This window comes from Sminthopsis crassicaudata, chromosome 2 (assembly GCF_048593235.1).
Source record: "Sminthopsis crassicaudata isolate SCR6 chromosome 2, ASM4859323v1, whole genome shotgun sequence".
NCBI classification, from domain to species: Eukaryota; Metazoa; Chordata; class Mammalia; order Dasyuromorphia; family Dasyuridae; genus Sminthopsis; species Sminthopsis crassicaudata.
Window position 1 is genome coordinate 132756408 of NC_133618.1, and position 12742 is coordinate 132769149.

At 38.7% G+C, this 12742-nt stretch overlaps 2 protein-coding genes across 7 annotated transcripts in view; both read right to left on the minus strand.

The window, feature by feature from the left end:
• Positions 1–272: 272 nt before the first annotated feature.
• Positions 273–5844, minus strand: PLPP5 (phospholipid phosphatase 5). 2 transcript variants are annotated; one of them, XM_074287266.1, is made up of 7 exons: positions 5712–5844; positions 5375–5483; positions 5025–5115; positions 4696–4759; positions 4034–4158; positions 3320–3490; positions 273–2160 (listed from the first exon to the last, which is right to left on the minus strand). In XM_074287266.1, exons 1-7 carry the CDS (start codon positions 5795–5797, stop codon positions 1994–1996), a joined length of 813 nt encoding a protein of 270 aa, XP_074143367.1. In that variant the 5' UTR covers positions 5798–5844; the 3' UTR covers positions 273–1993. The 2 variants fall into 2 exon arrangements, with proteins under 2 accessions (XP_074143367.1, XP_074143368.1); XM_074287267.1 differs by lacking the exon at positions 5375–5483 and having other exon boundaries at positions 5714–5837.
• Positions 5845–12256: 6412 nt separating this feature from the next.
• NSD3 (nuclear receptor binding SET domain protein 3) overlaps positions 12257–12742 on the minus strand; it is a 139166-nt gene continuing 138680 nt past the window's right edge. For all 5 annotated transcript variants that reach the window (XM_074287257.1, XM_074287255.1, XM_074287256.1 and 2 more), the window contains one exon: positions 12257–12521. In XM_074287257.1, the coding sequence (XP_074143358.1) occupies positions 12280–12521 (242 nt within the window). In that variant the 3' untranslated portion in view covers positions 12257–12279. The remainder of the gene's footprint in view (positions 12522–12742) is intronic.

Here is a 12742-nt window from a genome sequence, read left to right on the forward strand (position 1 = left end):
TTAAAATACCAAAAGATTAGTATTTTATACTACCTTTCTTTAATGTCTCTTTCCCTTTTTTCCCCCCTTTTTCCCTCTTCAACTCTTATAATGAATAAAAGAGCAGGAAAAAATTCAGCAAAATCACCAACACCTTAGTTAGTTGTACTTCCGTATTCCACTTTGTCAGGGTAATTATTAAGAACAAAATCAAACACCTGAATTAAACATGAGCAGTACCAAGCCTATATTTCTTGCCAAACACTTAAGTCCAACTTTAGCAAAAATGGTGATTTTTTATTGATATAAAAATCAGATTTATTGGAGGCACAAAATACATTGAAAAGGGCACTTTCTGGTAAGAAAATGCACAGACATATTTTAAGAAACATAAATAATAGGAAAAATACATAGTTCAGAAAGATTAGCTTACATGATTCATTTAATATATGCCTGATAGGGCAAAGTACTTCTGCAAAATTAACTGGTAACTGATGATGAGCAACTTCTTCCCCCCTTCAGTGTTACAAATGTTTTTGCTAATTTTTTTTTTTTTAAATCCCCTTACTCTTTCATTAGGAAGAAACAAAAATTATACAGCTGGTCCTCTGACTCCAAATCCACTATTTTTGAGGAATAAAAAATTTAAATAGCCAAGCTGATACAGAAGCTTTGGCTTCAGTATCACTTTGGTCCTTCATGAAAAGAGCTTATGGGGAACAAAGATGAATGGGTACAGTCCAAAGTTGAGGTTGGTGGAGTCATGCTTTAAACTCATTAAGTTTCTTCAAACCTTTATATTTGGATATCAAAATGTCTATAGAACTAAAAAATCTTCACATGAAAACCAGTAGCTCTTGCTGAGAACATTATTGAGGAACAGAGATCTACACTATATTTGGACATTTTGCATTCAAGTATTGATTGAAAATTAAGTCCTAGTGAACTTAATATGATCAGAATAGCTAATACAGAAATTGGCTGACAATCATCTGAAATAACTTGAAATATACAGTGGCTTTTTAAAGTTTTGTAATGCAGACTGATAATTTCATGAGGATGTTGCTTGTTGATCTAAATTTCTCAGGTTTAACCATACTTTTTTTGTTTTAGATACCATCATTTCATTAAAAAAAAAAAAAAAAAAAAATCCAAACATGCTTTTACCTTTTTCTTTTCTTTTTTTTTTCTTTTTTTTTTTTTTTTTTTAAAGGGGGAAATCAGGGCTTTTATTTAAGAAAACATAACACATCTCAAACAAATCGATCCAGGGGCTCAACTAACTAGTGGGGTCCCAACTTGTAATGTGTTCCAGTTCAGGCAGTGCTGTGTCTTGTCTTTATGAAGCCACAATCAACATGTTGTCCTCTTCATAGCTCCCTAGCTGCTTGTTCATGATGCAGCAAAACAGGTGGGAGATTGCCTTTGGAGCTTGCTGTGTATGGATCCAAATTGTTCCTTGCAGCCATCATAAGATCTCACCAAGCTAGGACCTCCTTATCAGAAAGGATAGTGAACAGCTGCCTCAGCCGGACCATTGGCACCCCACAGTAATCTTGAAGCTATCACTACAGAAAACTATGCAAAAAACACTTTTTATCACAGTGCATAGAGTACCAGCCCTGAAGTCAGGAGGACCTGAGTTCAAATTTGACCTCAGACACGTAACACTTCCTAGCTGTGTGACCCTGAGCAAGTCACTTAACCCCAAATGCCTCAGCAAAAACAAAAAAAACAAAAAGCAAACACACTTTTATCACAATGAACTTGATTCTTCTGTGTTTCAAAAGGTCTTCTCCAACAATAGATTTTATTAATAGAAATGAACTGTTACAGATATATCCAGGTAGGAAGAAAAGGGTTTAATTTTACCCATGTCTTCACTTGTAGCATTTCAGAGGTAAAAAAAAAAAAAAAAAAAAAAAAGGACCCGAAAGCCCATGTCTTCTGAGTAGAATAAGTCAAGGACAGGAGGGGATGCTCTTGTTGTTCTCTTTTGTGAGGTAGGTTGTTTCTAAACATCAAGCCTATAATGGGGAACAATAAGTTTCTCCTGTGCAGCAGGAAGTTTAAGTTTGCAGTGGAATGGCTTATGGCATTCAGCATCTGTCAGGGAAGGATAATACTGCCTATAGCAGAGGTAGGCAAAACTCAGGCCAATCATGGATCCAACCAGCACATCTAAAGAAGGAAAAAAAACACACAAGCTTCCATCTCACCCAAATAAGAGTATAGCATTGAAATACTAAAGAAGGGAAAGGGATCTATCTGTATGTGCAAAAATGTTTGTGGCAGCCCTTTTTGTAGTGGCTAAAAACTGGAAAATGAATGGATGTCCATTAATTGGAGAATGGTTGGGTAAATTATGGTATATGAGTTATAGCATGCCCACTGAATGCCCAGAAAACTCTACTATCCTTGCTCTCTTACCTTTGTAGGACTACTCTGAACTAGGTAATGCCATTTGGATTTCTAATGTGTTACTGGTTTCTTCAAAAAGCTAAATTCACCCTAACAGTCCTCATAACTTCAATACAAAATGATAGTAGATAGAAAAAATTCCTTCATTAGGAATCCTTAAATTAATAATTGGTAGTACTACACAGTTGAGTTTGTTTACATCTGAATTACATGTGAAAAATATAAAATTAATAGTACAATACAATTTCTCTTATATCTCAGTGATATTTAACTATTTTGGAGGGAAAAAAAAATCTCTGCAAACATGGTTTTTTTTGGCCTCCTAGCAATCACTGTTAACCAAATATAAACTTAAAATTACAGGTTTTTCTTCTGTAATTCTGACTTCTAACTACAAAATTTTTTCTTTTAATTATTTAGTTTGAATTCTTGTGTAGAAATTTTAGCAAGAAACCTTAGTTTTCAAAACACTTTCTATTATCTTGATTGTTTAGACAATGAAAGTTGTTATTTGCATTTTACAGATGATGAAAACAGGTAGGCTCTGAGGTGAAGCAGCTCAGGCATGATTACTTTTAAAAACTGGAGCGTGACCTTTCTACTCCCATTTTAAAATCCAGGGGAGCTTTCATTTGAACAAGTTACCATTTAGGTATTGACTGCTTCTTGGAGGCCATTTCCTTTTCTATACAAATCTTATTAACTATTAGTGATCTTGAACCATCCCTGATTAAAAATATTTGTAAAGTTAACCTGTGGGATCATTTTAGTCTTTGCAACTTTGCCTCCTGCCTCATCTATGTCTGTCTATACACACACACACACACACACACACACACATGGAATAAAACTGTAAAGTGCCTAAAAAAGTTTCTTTTCCCCTCTTTAAAGAGGATACATGTTTCTCCCAAGATCTCACCTTGCCAATGGTGTTTGTAATCACAGGTTCGGGAAAGAGCAATGACAGCTGCAAAGAGGAGAGGTGACAGGAAGGCACAGAGCCGCCAGGCTTTTCCACGGCCTTGTGGAGTGAAGCAGTGTAACTTCCCTGCTAAGTAGAAGGAGGCAAAGGCCAACCCAGCAAATGCAACTGGAACAGAGAAAGCCAAGGCATGAGTGCTGCTGGTAGAAGGCTAATTCATTACTCTAGAATGCATCCCAGGAATCATCTGCAACCCCAAAAAGTTGCTCTTGACTTTCACCATCCACCCTACAGTTATGTAAATAGCTTCCTTCCTACTGTACAAATGTGGTATAGAACAAAACTGGGAAGATAAATGATTTCAAAGGCAACAATAACACTAACTTCACACAACTGCCTAAGAAATGTATAATCAATTCAGGAAATAAATTTTTGCAAATTCTACTATTTCGTGCATACTACCATACTACCTCAGAGATATTTGGTGATGTCTGGTGAGCTAATTCATTACAAATTACACTACTTTCAATTCTTATCCTCAAGTTTGAGGGGGCTCAAAGTCTTGCAAAGCTCTAAGGTGAGAAGGTAAGCTGTCCAGTATTGAAGCACCAAAAAAAAAGGCCCTGGGTACTACCCTCTCTCCAGTGATGCCACTTTCTTGGTGTTGCAATGACAAACATAAAAATGAGAAAAGATTTCACTTGATCGTACAGGAGGAATGCCCACTGGGGAAGCTCTTCCGGCCCTCAGTTACCACCTCCTCATCCCCTGTGCAGACCAGTTCAGAATTGGCTTGCCCATCCGGGAAGCAACGATAGAAGAAATCAGGGCGCGGCCTAGAAGGAATAGATCTGTGAGCTACTTGAGCCTGAGTTAGGAGAACTTGCAGTGCTGCCGAGCAGGGCCCGGAGTCACTGCTCTCAGTTCAGTCCTGCGCAGACACAACTGTTCAGACTCGGATCTCTTTCGTGGTAACTGATCACGCTAGTGACCCGGGTCAGCTTGTCTTAAACAAATGCTGTCATGACTAAATAGTAGGCGAGGGAATTCAGAAGGATCAAAGCACAACCTCACGTTAACTGAAAAAGCAACATCTGACCGATTAGATCGTCTATCACACAGACACGTGGCCTTTTGGATGGCAGATCAGCACCAACCCGGCAGCCTCCTCAGCCAGCTCAAGGAAATCTCTTCCGAGGGGGAGGGTTGCCTACAGACCCCACTGGCAGGCCGAGGCCCATGGGGTAAGGAAAAGCAGAAGCAAGGAGGGGAGATGTGGCCCGGCAGGAGGCGCACACCTTCACAATTTAGCAAGTCTGGGAGGGGAGCGGCAGCTCCACCAAAAACCAGGCCCGATGAGTGCGGCCCCTTACCTTCCCACGATCAGCTTCACGGTGTTGGTGAAGACTCCATTCAAGGCGAGAGCCAGGCTGGCGGCTGCAAAAGGAAAAGCCCGATGTCGGGGGTCTGTCTTCTGGCAAAGCCCAGGCTCTGAGCTCCACAAGGGCCGAACGACGGGCCTCCGGTACAGGTGTCTCGGGACATGGCCGCACGGACACCCCCATTCCGGCCCCTCGTTTACCCCCCCCCCCCGCCGGCTCCAGGGCGCTAAAGGCAATAGTCCCGGCTGGCCTCCGCGCCCCGCAAAGTGATTCTAATGACATGCGCCCTAAGTCCGCAGGGCCGAGCCGGTCACTCTCACCCAGGCACGCCTGCTTCGTGTCCGCCGCGTCGGCCTTCTTCAGACATTTGGCCAGAAGGATCAGGGAGAGGGGACACAGCGACACGATCAACTGCGGGGAAGCAGACGCCGCTAAAGCCTCCCGCGGCCGCTCCCTCGCACCTCCAATTTCGGGTGGCTGCGTTCGGACTAGAACCTCCCGGGACTCCCCGAGGATTTAAAGAGGGCCACCACAGACTATGCTCTAAGGCGGTTCAAATCTAGCTTAAGGGGAGATCATAAAAAGCTCAGGGAGTTAGGGGGGTAGACTCGGGATGCGGGGTCCCCGCTAAGGGCACGCCGGGGCGGCCAGGGACGGGGGGCCGACCCACAAACATCGGCTTGGTGGGGAAGTGATCGTTCTCCACGTAGGGGTTGCGGTAGAGCCACATTTCCTCGGGTTGGATAAGTCTCTGGAAGGGCGGGAGAAGCTCTGTCACTCTGGAAGGAGGAGGAAGGAGAAGGAGACCCCAAAGCGAGGAGGTGAGGCGACTTGAGAAGGGAAGAAGGAAGCAAGGCCAGCCCCGCCCCCACAAGCCCCGCCCCTGTTCGGGGACCTCTCCTTCGTTCCTCCTCCCTCCCACCCCGCTGCCGGGCTGCAAGGGGAGGGCTGGGGGCTCCGCATGCAAGCCGCTCTCCGTCCCCGCCTCGGGCCGCACTACCGCTCACACAAAAGCGGCGAAGAGCGCGATCCTCACGCCGACTTCGGACCCTAGACCCGCCGCCTTCGCTGCCGCCGTCATCACTTTCCTCATGGAACCCGGCCGAGGCGCCGCACCACCGCGGTCGCTGACGTGGCGGGCGCAGGCCCCGCCTCAGGCCGTTCGGGGAGCAAAAGGTACCGTGCTAGCGTCCCCCAGCGGCTCCCAGGAGAATAGCAGGCAGGGCCAATGGAGTTATCCAATCCCGTCAATCCCCGCCTACAGTTCTCAGGCGACGCAAAGGAGCCCAGAGCGGGTCTTGGTGGGGTGAGGGAGGGCCATCGAGGAGGTTTCTTTCCCCGGGCTCACAGGTTTTTAATTTTTAAAAACTGAATTCCAGCATTGGTCACAGGGAGGAAAAGAATAAGGGGGACTGAGCGGGTCACCAGCAAAGGGCGGGGTTAGGTGACATCACGGAGTTCTAACCAGTGCCAAGGCCCAGGAGCTGTAACTGCCCCTTCCTCCTCAGCCTTCCTACGGCCACTTTTACTACACTTGAGTATTCTTGCCCAAAGCCCTGCGGAACGCCTTTTTCCGAAATTATAATTGCTTTTCTGGCTTGCTTGTGGGTCATGCCAAGATGCTGCTTCGATAGCCATACTATTCAGGGCAACACAATAACTTTTCTGCCCAGTGAAACTGGAATTAATGAAGACAAAGCGAGATTTTTAACTTGGAACATTCAGAACAATTTATTGAAGTCAATCTCAAGCAAAATCTGTAATCAATGGAATATCATTAAAAACCTTTCCAAATTAATCCTCACAAGCAAAAAAGCATCTGAATTCCAAAGTATTTGTAAAATAAAAAAGGCAACATCTCAGTAAATATAATGTACAAAAATTATATGTTCCTACCATCACACAATTCAATTCAGTAAGATTAAATATTACAGGCAATTCTAAATACACTAATAAACAGTAAACTATATACAATGTAACCAAGCTTTACATGTTTCACACTATGCAAGAAGAACATAGGCAAACAACAAAACTCCCCAAATATTGTATATCTTCAAAGTCAATGCGGCAACATCAAGTCATGTCATAATACAGTAATACCCCAGTGGAACATCCCCAGGGAAAGTTAACACTAATGTTAGTGTTAAAAGCTTCCATCCAAGTCACAGAAACTCATAAGAGATTGACTTTAGTGAATATCGATGGTTTCCTATTAAAAACTCAAGTGATTTCATTAAAAGAACATTTCACAGAATCTACAAAGTTTATTACAGATAAAATCTACAGAAAACAAATCTACAAAGATCATTATTACAGATAAAGATCACATGGAAATGAAAACAAGAGTCTTTTAGGTATCTGTTTTTTATTGTGCAACATCATTCAAAATGGGTATAAAAGGGCTTAGTCTCATACCAATCCCAAATATGGATATATGCCTTTATGCAAAAAAAAAAAAAAAAAAAAAAAAAAAAAAAAACCAAACAAAAAAAAAACCCAACAAAAAAACCCCCAAAACCAAAACCCCCCAAAAAACAAACTGATCACTAGCCAGTTTGAAATCATTATCATCTTGGTTATCAATGGCGATGATTTTTATATGAATATAACACTACAAATGAGATACACCAATTAAGATGAATGACAAAGTAAATATCATCCAAGTTCATTTCTAAACTTTTCAGAATTTCTTATAAAGATCCAGTGCTAGGCCATATGCTCCAAAAATGATCCTGATATAGTCTTTCCAGGCAGAAACTTTAGAAATGGTGGGCACTCCCACCCTGATGAACAGATTTATTCAATAAAGATCACATGAAAACATGAAAGAGTAAGTGAATGGCTTTGGCAATTAAGACATTATTTTATCTTAGTTTTGTTTATATGGGAATGATTTTAAGAATTTCCATTATAGAGAGGCCACTGTAGTTCACTAAAATTCTTTCTCCCTTTATAAGCATATCAAAAGCACCCAAATCTGTCACTCTGTAATGGTCTATGACAGAAAACGGAAATAAGTTTCTGAAACTGATTACATCCTGCATTTTAGGAGTGTAATGTAAGTGCAAAATTTTTGTTATACACACATTAAAAAAAGTGGTGGTGGTGAAACAGAATTGACACAATGATGGAAATAAAAAAGAGACAAAGAAAATAATCATAAAATGCTGTTGGTATCTTATGTAGTAGTCTCTTCCTATGTACATAAAATGGAGAAATCTGCTCTGAATATCCCATTTGCACTACCCATAAGTTCACCCAAGTTAAGGAAGGTAAGAGACTTGGCGATTAATTCTTAATGCAGTATACAAAACAATGCTTTCTACTTTATAAATAAAAAAAACCACACCCTGTAAAATAAGCATCTGAAGAGTTTCAAGTACATACAGCAAACAACTTGAATTAAATGAGGCAGAGGGTTTCAGTGTTAAAGTGACTACTTCGTACCTGTGGTAAACATCATTCCCATTACTTTGTTACACCTTCTGCCCCCATACTTTCCCAGTTAAAGATATGCTTGCAAAGTTTCAGAATATACAAATTTTGAATATTTTTGATACCTGCCAATTTACAGCAAAAAATGTCTACTACTTATTTTATCTGAAAACAGAATTTAGTTCTACTTTAATTTCTGTTTAAAAAGACCAATGAATGACCTTTTAAATTTTTTTTTTTTTTTTTTTTTTTTTTTTTTTTTTACCTAAAGTGGTCAGGTCAAAGGAAAATTTCTCATCCAATCTCTTCATGTCCTCAGTTCTTATATATCTGGGAGATACTTAGACCTACCAACAGAATGAGAAGTACTTCAACTGGGCAAGACCCTATTCTGGAGACAAATCTATTAATATTACCCATCTGATAAAACCCCTAATAAAGGCATTTAAGTGCTAAGCACTTTTCAAGTGGTAAAAATTAACTCCATTTGAATTTTTTTGTTCTTGTACCACATTAGAACATGATATGTGGCAACAACACTAATTTTAAAAGTGCAAAGAAAGGGCTTTTGTTTTGTTTTTTTAAAGATCACTGACCTCTGCTGGGCAGCATAGAAATTATGATTTTAAAGATAGCAATTTCAACGACACAAACTATATAGACTAGAGTATTTGCAAACATGTTTGACTGTGGTCTAAATACAAGAGTAAGAAGCCAGGACCAAAAACTGGCAAGCATTCAACCACCCTGTTTAACACAGTCCTCTGGGTGGTGAGAACACTAGAAGTTCTAACTCCTGAGTAGCTTTAACTGTGTTCAATATTTGAGCCCACTGTGGAGATGAGAGGGAAAGAGACTGGGGGAGGATATGCACACCAGCTTTTTTTTGTGTGTTTGGCTATGGATCCTCTTGGGATGGTCATATATTAATCCTCATAATAATGATCTTGAAATTCAGCTTTAAAACTCAAACCAGATCATTTCCTTAAAAATTCAAGAGGCACATTCAAGATAAATTGACCACATGATTTAAAAAAATCACCTCCCCTTTCCTGGAATTTCATTCTTATCAGAGTTTAAAGAACCACAAAGTTCACTTTTCTGCTTTGCACAGCTGCACTGGCATCAGTGCCAAGAATGAGTACTTATCCTCATATTAGTCAACTCTTACTAGAAGTCAATCCTGACAACCAGATCATCTGCTCCCAGAAACTGTTACCAAGTCTATTCTGTTCCTGGGGAAGATCTTCAGTATTTCACCTTTAACCACAACTGATTCAGAAGTGAGCTTTATACCAATAACCACAAATTGTCTCCTCCTTCAAAATAATTAGCATGAGGTAAAGCAGAAAATAATAGAGGAAATGTTGGAACCTAGTGGTTTTGTCTTGCTCATTCTTTGTGAAAGGTAACAACAACAACAAAATTTATGCCAGTGACTATGACTTGAAAGTGACTCAAGTCATTCAAAACATTTCACTGAATAGTCTGGGTACAGGTGTACACATATATTCTCCCCTTCTCCACAATCTCACATTCTAAATATGTATTTAAAAAAAAAATGACTAGGAAAAAAGACATTCTCTTGGCACTGGCACTGCTAAATCAAATCCATTTAAAAAACCCTTCAAATATTCAGTTATACTCAATGGAAAAAGACAATTACTTATGGTCTTCTGTTGTGCTATGATGTCTAAAATAATAGTCTATGATTTTCTATTAATTATGCCAACAAAAAAATCTTGGTACAGCTCTGCTACTCAAAGAGAGAAATAAGTCAACACTGATATAATATCAAAGAAACCATATACAAATACAAATACTTTCAATCTAAGGTCTTTGAAGTGTTTAAGCACACCCTGGATTACCAATATAAAAAATTTAACAGTTATTATAAAGTAGTACTAAAGTCAAACTCATTATTATACAAAGCAAACATTAGATTTTTTGTTGGATGCTGTTGCAAGAGAAGAGTTATGTTTGAAATACTAAATCAAATGTTCCACATTTATAACTTTAAAAAAACAAATATATCATACATGTACAAAATTAAAAGTATGACAAACTTGATTAAATAATGTGAAAAGGATAACAGAATACTTAGATGCCAGGAAGCAAAATCTAGTGTGTTTTGGTAAGCTGTCATTTATGTTAATAGTGGCCATAACCAGTGACACAGATAGCATTTTCCATTTAGCTCTTGACCGCTGGCAAAACCTAGAGAACTTAGTTTTATTTAAATAATTAACTCCTTTAACAAAAAAAAAAAAAAAAAAAAAAAAAAAAAAAAAAAAAAAAAAAATCAATTATAGGAGGCCCACTAAGTCTTTTTAGGGAGCTGGTAGTTCAAGTGCTTAAAGTAAACATAGTGTTCTGTTTTTTTAAAGATAAAATCCAGTACACATGCATGTATCCATGTACCAATGTATGCACATGGAAAACTGCATTTTCCTTCTTATTTTCCATTTTATTTCAGTTAGGAATGCTCTAAATTAATGTAGAAAGGGGAATATGTACAATAGTACAATTATTCCAGGCATGAAAGGGATGAGGTGAATCTTATTTATTTTTTTTCCTGGATTCCTGATCGAGTCCCTGGAAGGCATGAGATGCTACCATGTATCTGAAGTTCCTCCTATTCAGTCAAAACTCACAAAGAAGAAATGAACACAAGACACTCAACACAATGATATTACCAAATCTTGTGTTACTTAGTTTTTCCCCCCCAATGGAGAATACTGGGATACATGTTGTTAGAAACCTAAAAATAAATGAATTCCATGAATAAGAGAGATGTCTTAGAGTACTACACTTTTTTTTTTTTTTTTTTTTTTTTTTTTAAAAACACTGACCTCCCTGGGAGTTTTTCCCCAGATGATTCATAAAGAACAAGTGCATTTATGTTACTGTTTCATAGCCTGTGAAATTAGAAGAGCTATTTGTGTCCTAACAGCAGGGGCAATGTTAAATACTACGATAACAATTAATGAAAACTGTTTAAATACAGCCTTTTAAATTCATCCATCACAACTAAGAAGAACTACTTAAATACAATTCAAATTACATCTATATATTTTCCACCAAGAAATGTGGCTGGACTATTCAATTAACAAACAGAGTGTTTAGTTAAGGTGAGAAAGGGGCTAAAAAGAAAAGGAAACAGAAAAAACCCAGGATTCCTCAGCTTATCATCTGCATATTATGGGATTGATAGCCCAATACAAGGCTACATCTTCTTTTAATGGCCTATAGCACTATGGTAAGGATAGCTGTTTCTTCCTGCCTTTTCATACCCATAGACACACTTCATTTGTTAAAAGTTAGCATCAACAAAAAGCATTTAAAAATCTGTGAGTAGAATCATCCTGTAATTTTTTTAAAAATAAAGTATTAGCCCATATTAATAACTTAAATAATGGATCACAGAGCCCAGAGAAGTACACTCAATAGAAAAAGGCATTTTGTTTACAGCCAGATAGATCACTCCCAACCTAATTTCCAAGACCACCAGAGAATCCTGAAGGGCCACAAGAAGTTAAATTAATGTTTCATAAAAAAATGTATGTAAAGACTATTATATACTCTTTTCTGGAGTAGTCCAGAAGTGGAATGGAATTCCCACTCTCCTCACCTCCCACTCCCAACTTTTTCTTTAAACACACTGATTAAACTACCTAAGTCTTATTTCTCAAGATTCCCTAAAATTAAAATAAGGGAGTGATGACTACTTTTACTTCTATACTCAGTAATATATTTTTAACTTGAAATTTCTATTTACCGACATAAATGTATTTTTTCATTTTTCTTTTTTTTTTCCCCCCCCTAAAGGCCAAGGTAATGTCTGTTTTTCAGCTGCAGAAGCACATTTAAGGGCAAGAAAAACATACAAAGAATTTAGCCACCCATCCCCTATCATAAACCAATCAAAATCCAGTTACTATTGTCTACCTCTGGCTGCCTGAATCACATAATTCTTCCATTCCAATTACAAAGCCAGCTCAGGTGATAGGTTAATTACATTATGCCAGTTTCTTCTTTATCGATTTTATCACCTATTCACTTTTTTACCTTTTTCTTTCCAAAAAAAAAAAAAAAAAAAAAAAAAAAGAATTAAAAATAAAAAATAAAAACACTGTAAATTTATTCCTTCACTTCGTCTCTAGGATCCTGCGATTCCAATTTGCATCTTATTTTGTTCCAGTATTCTGGTGCCACAGGAGATTTGGGGTTATGTTTAGAGCAGCAGAGACGGCCTTCCAGCGAAGAGGTCACTAAAGCCCCTTTCTCATGATCTTTACAAAATGAACATGGACAGAACTCACAGAAAGAAACTGCTGAGTTGCTACATGTGTCACACTGATGCCAGGGACATTCCCACTTTCCTAAAGGGGAGAAGGAAGAAGAAAATTCAATTTCATGCTTGTTTTGATTATATATGTTAAACTCACTTAAAATATTACCAAACCTTCACCTTCCTTCTCACAGAGGTCATTGTACAATGGAGCAACAGTACAGAATTTAAGCCGACAGAGAACCAAGGAGAAATATTTAAATATGGCTATGGACATATATTATTGTTCTTCAAAGAGCTTAGTCCTATGAT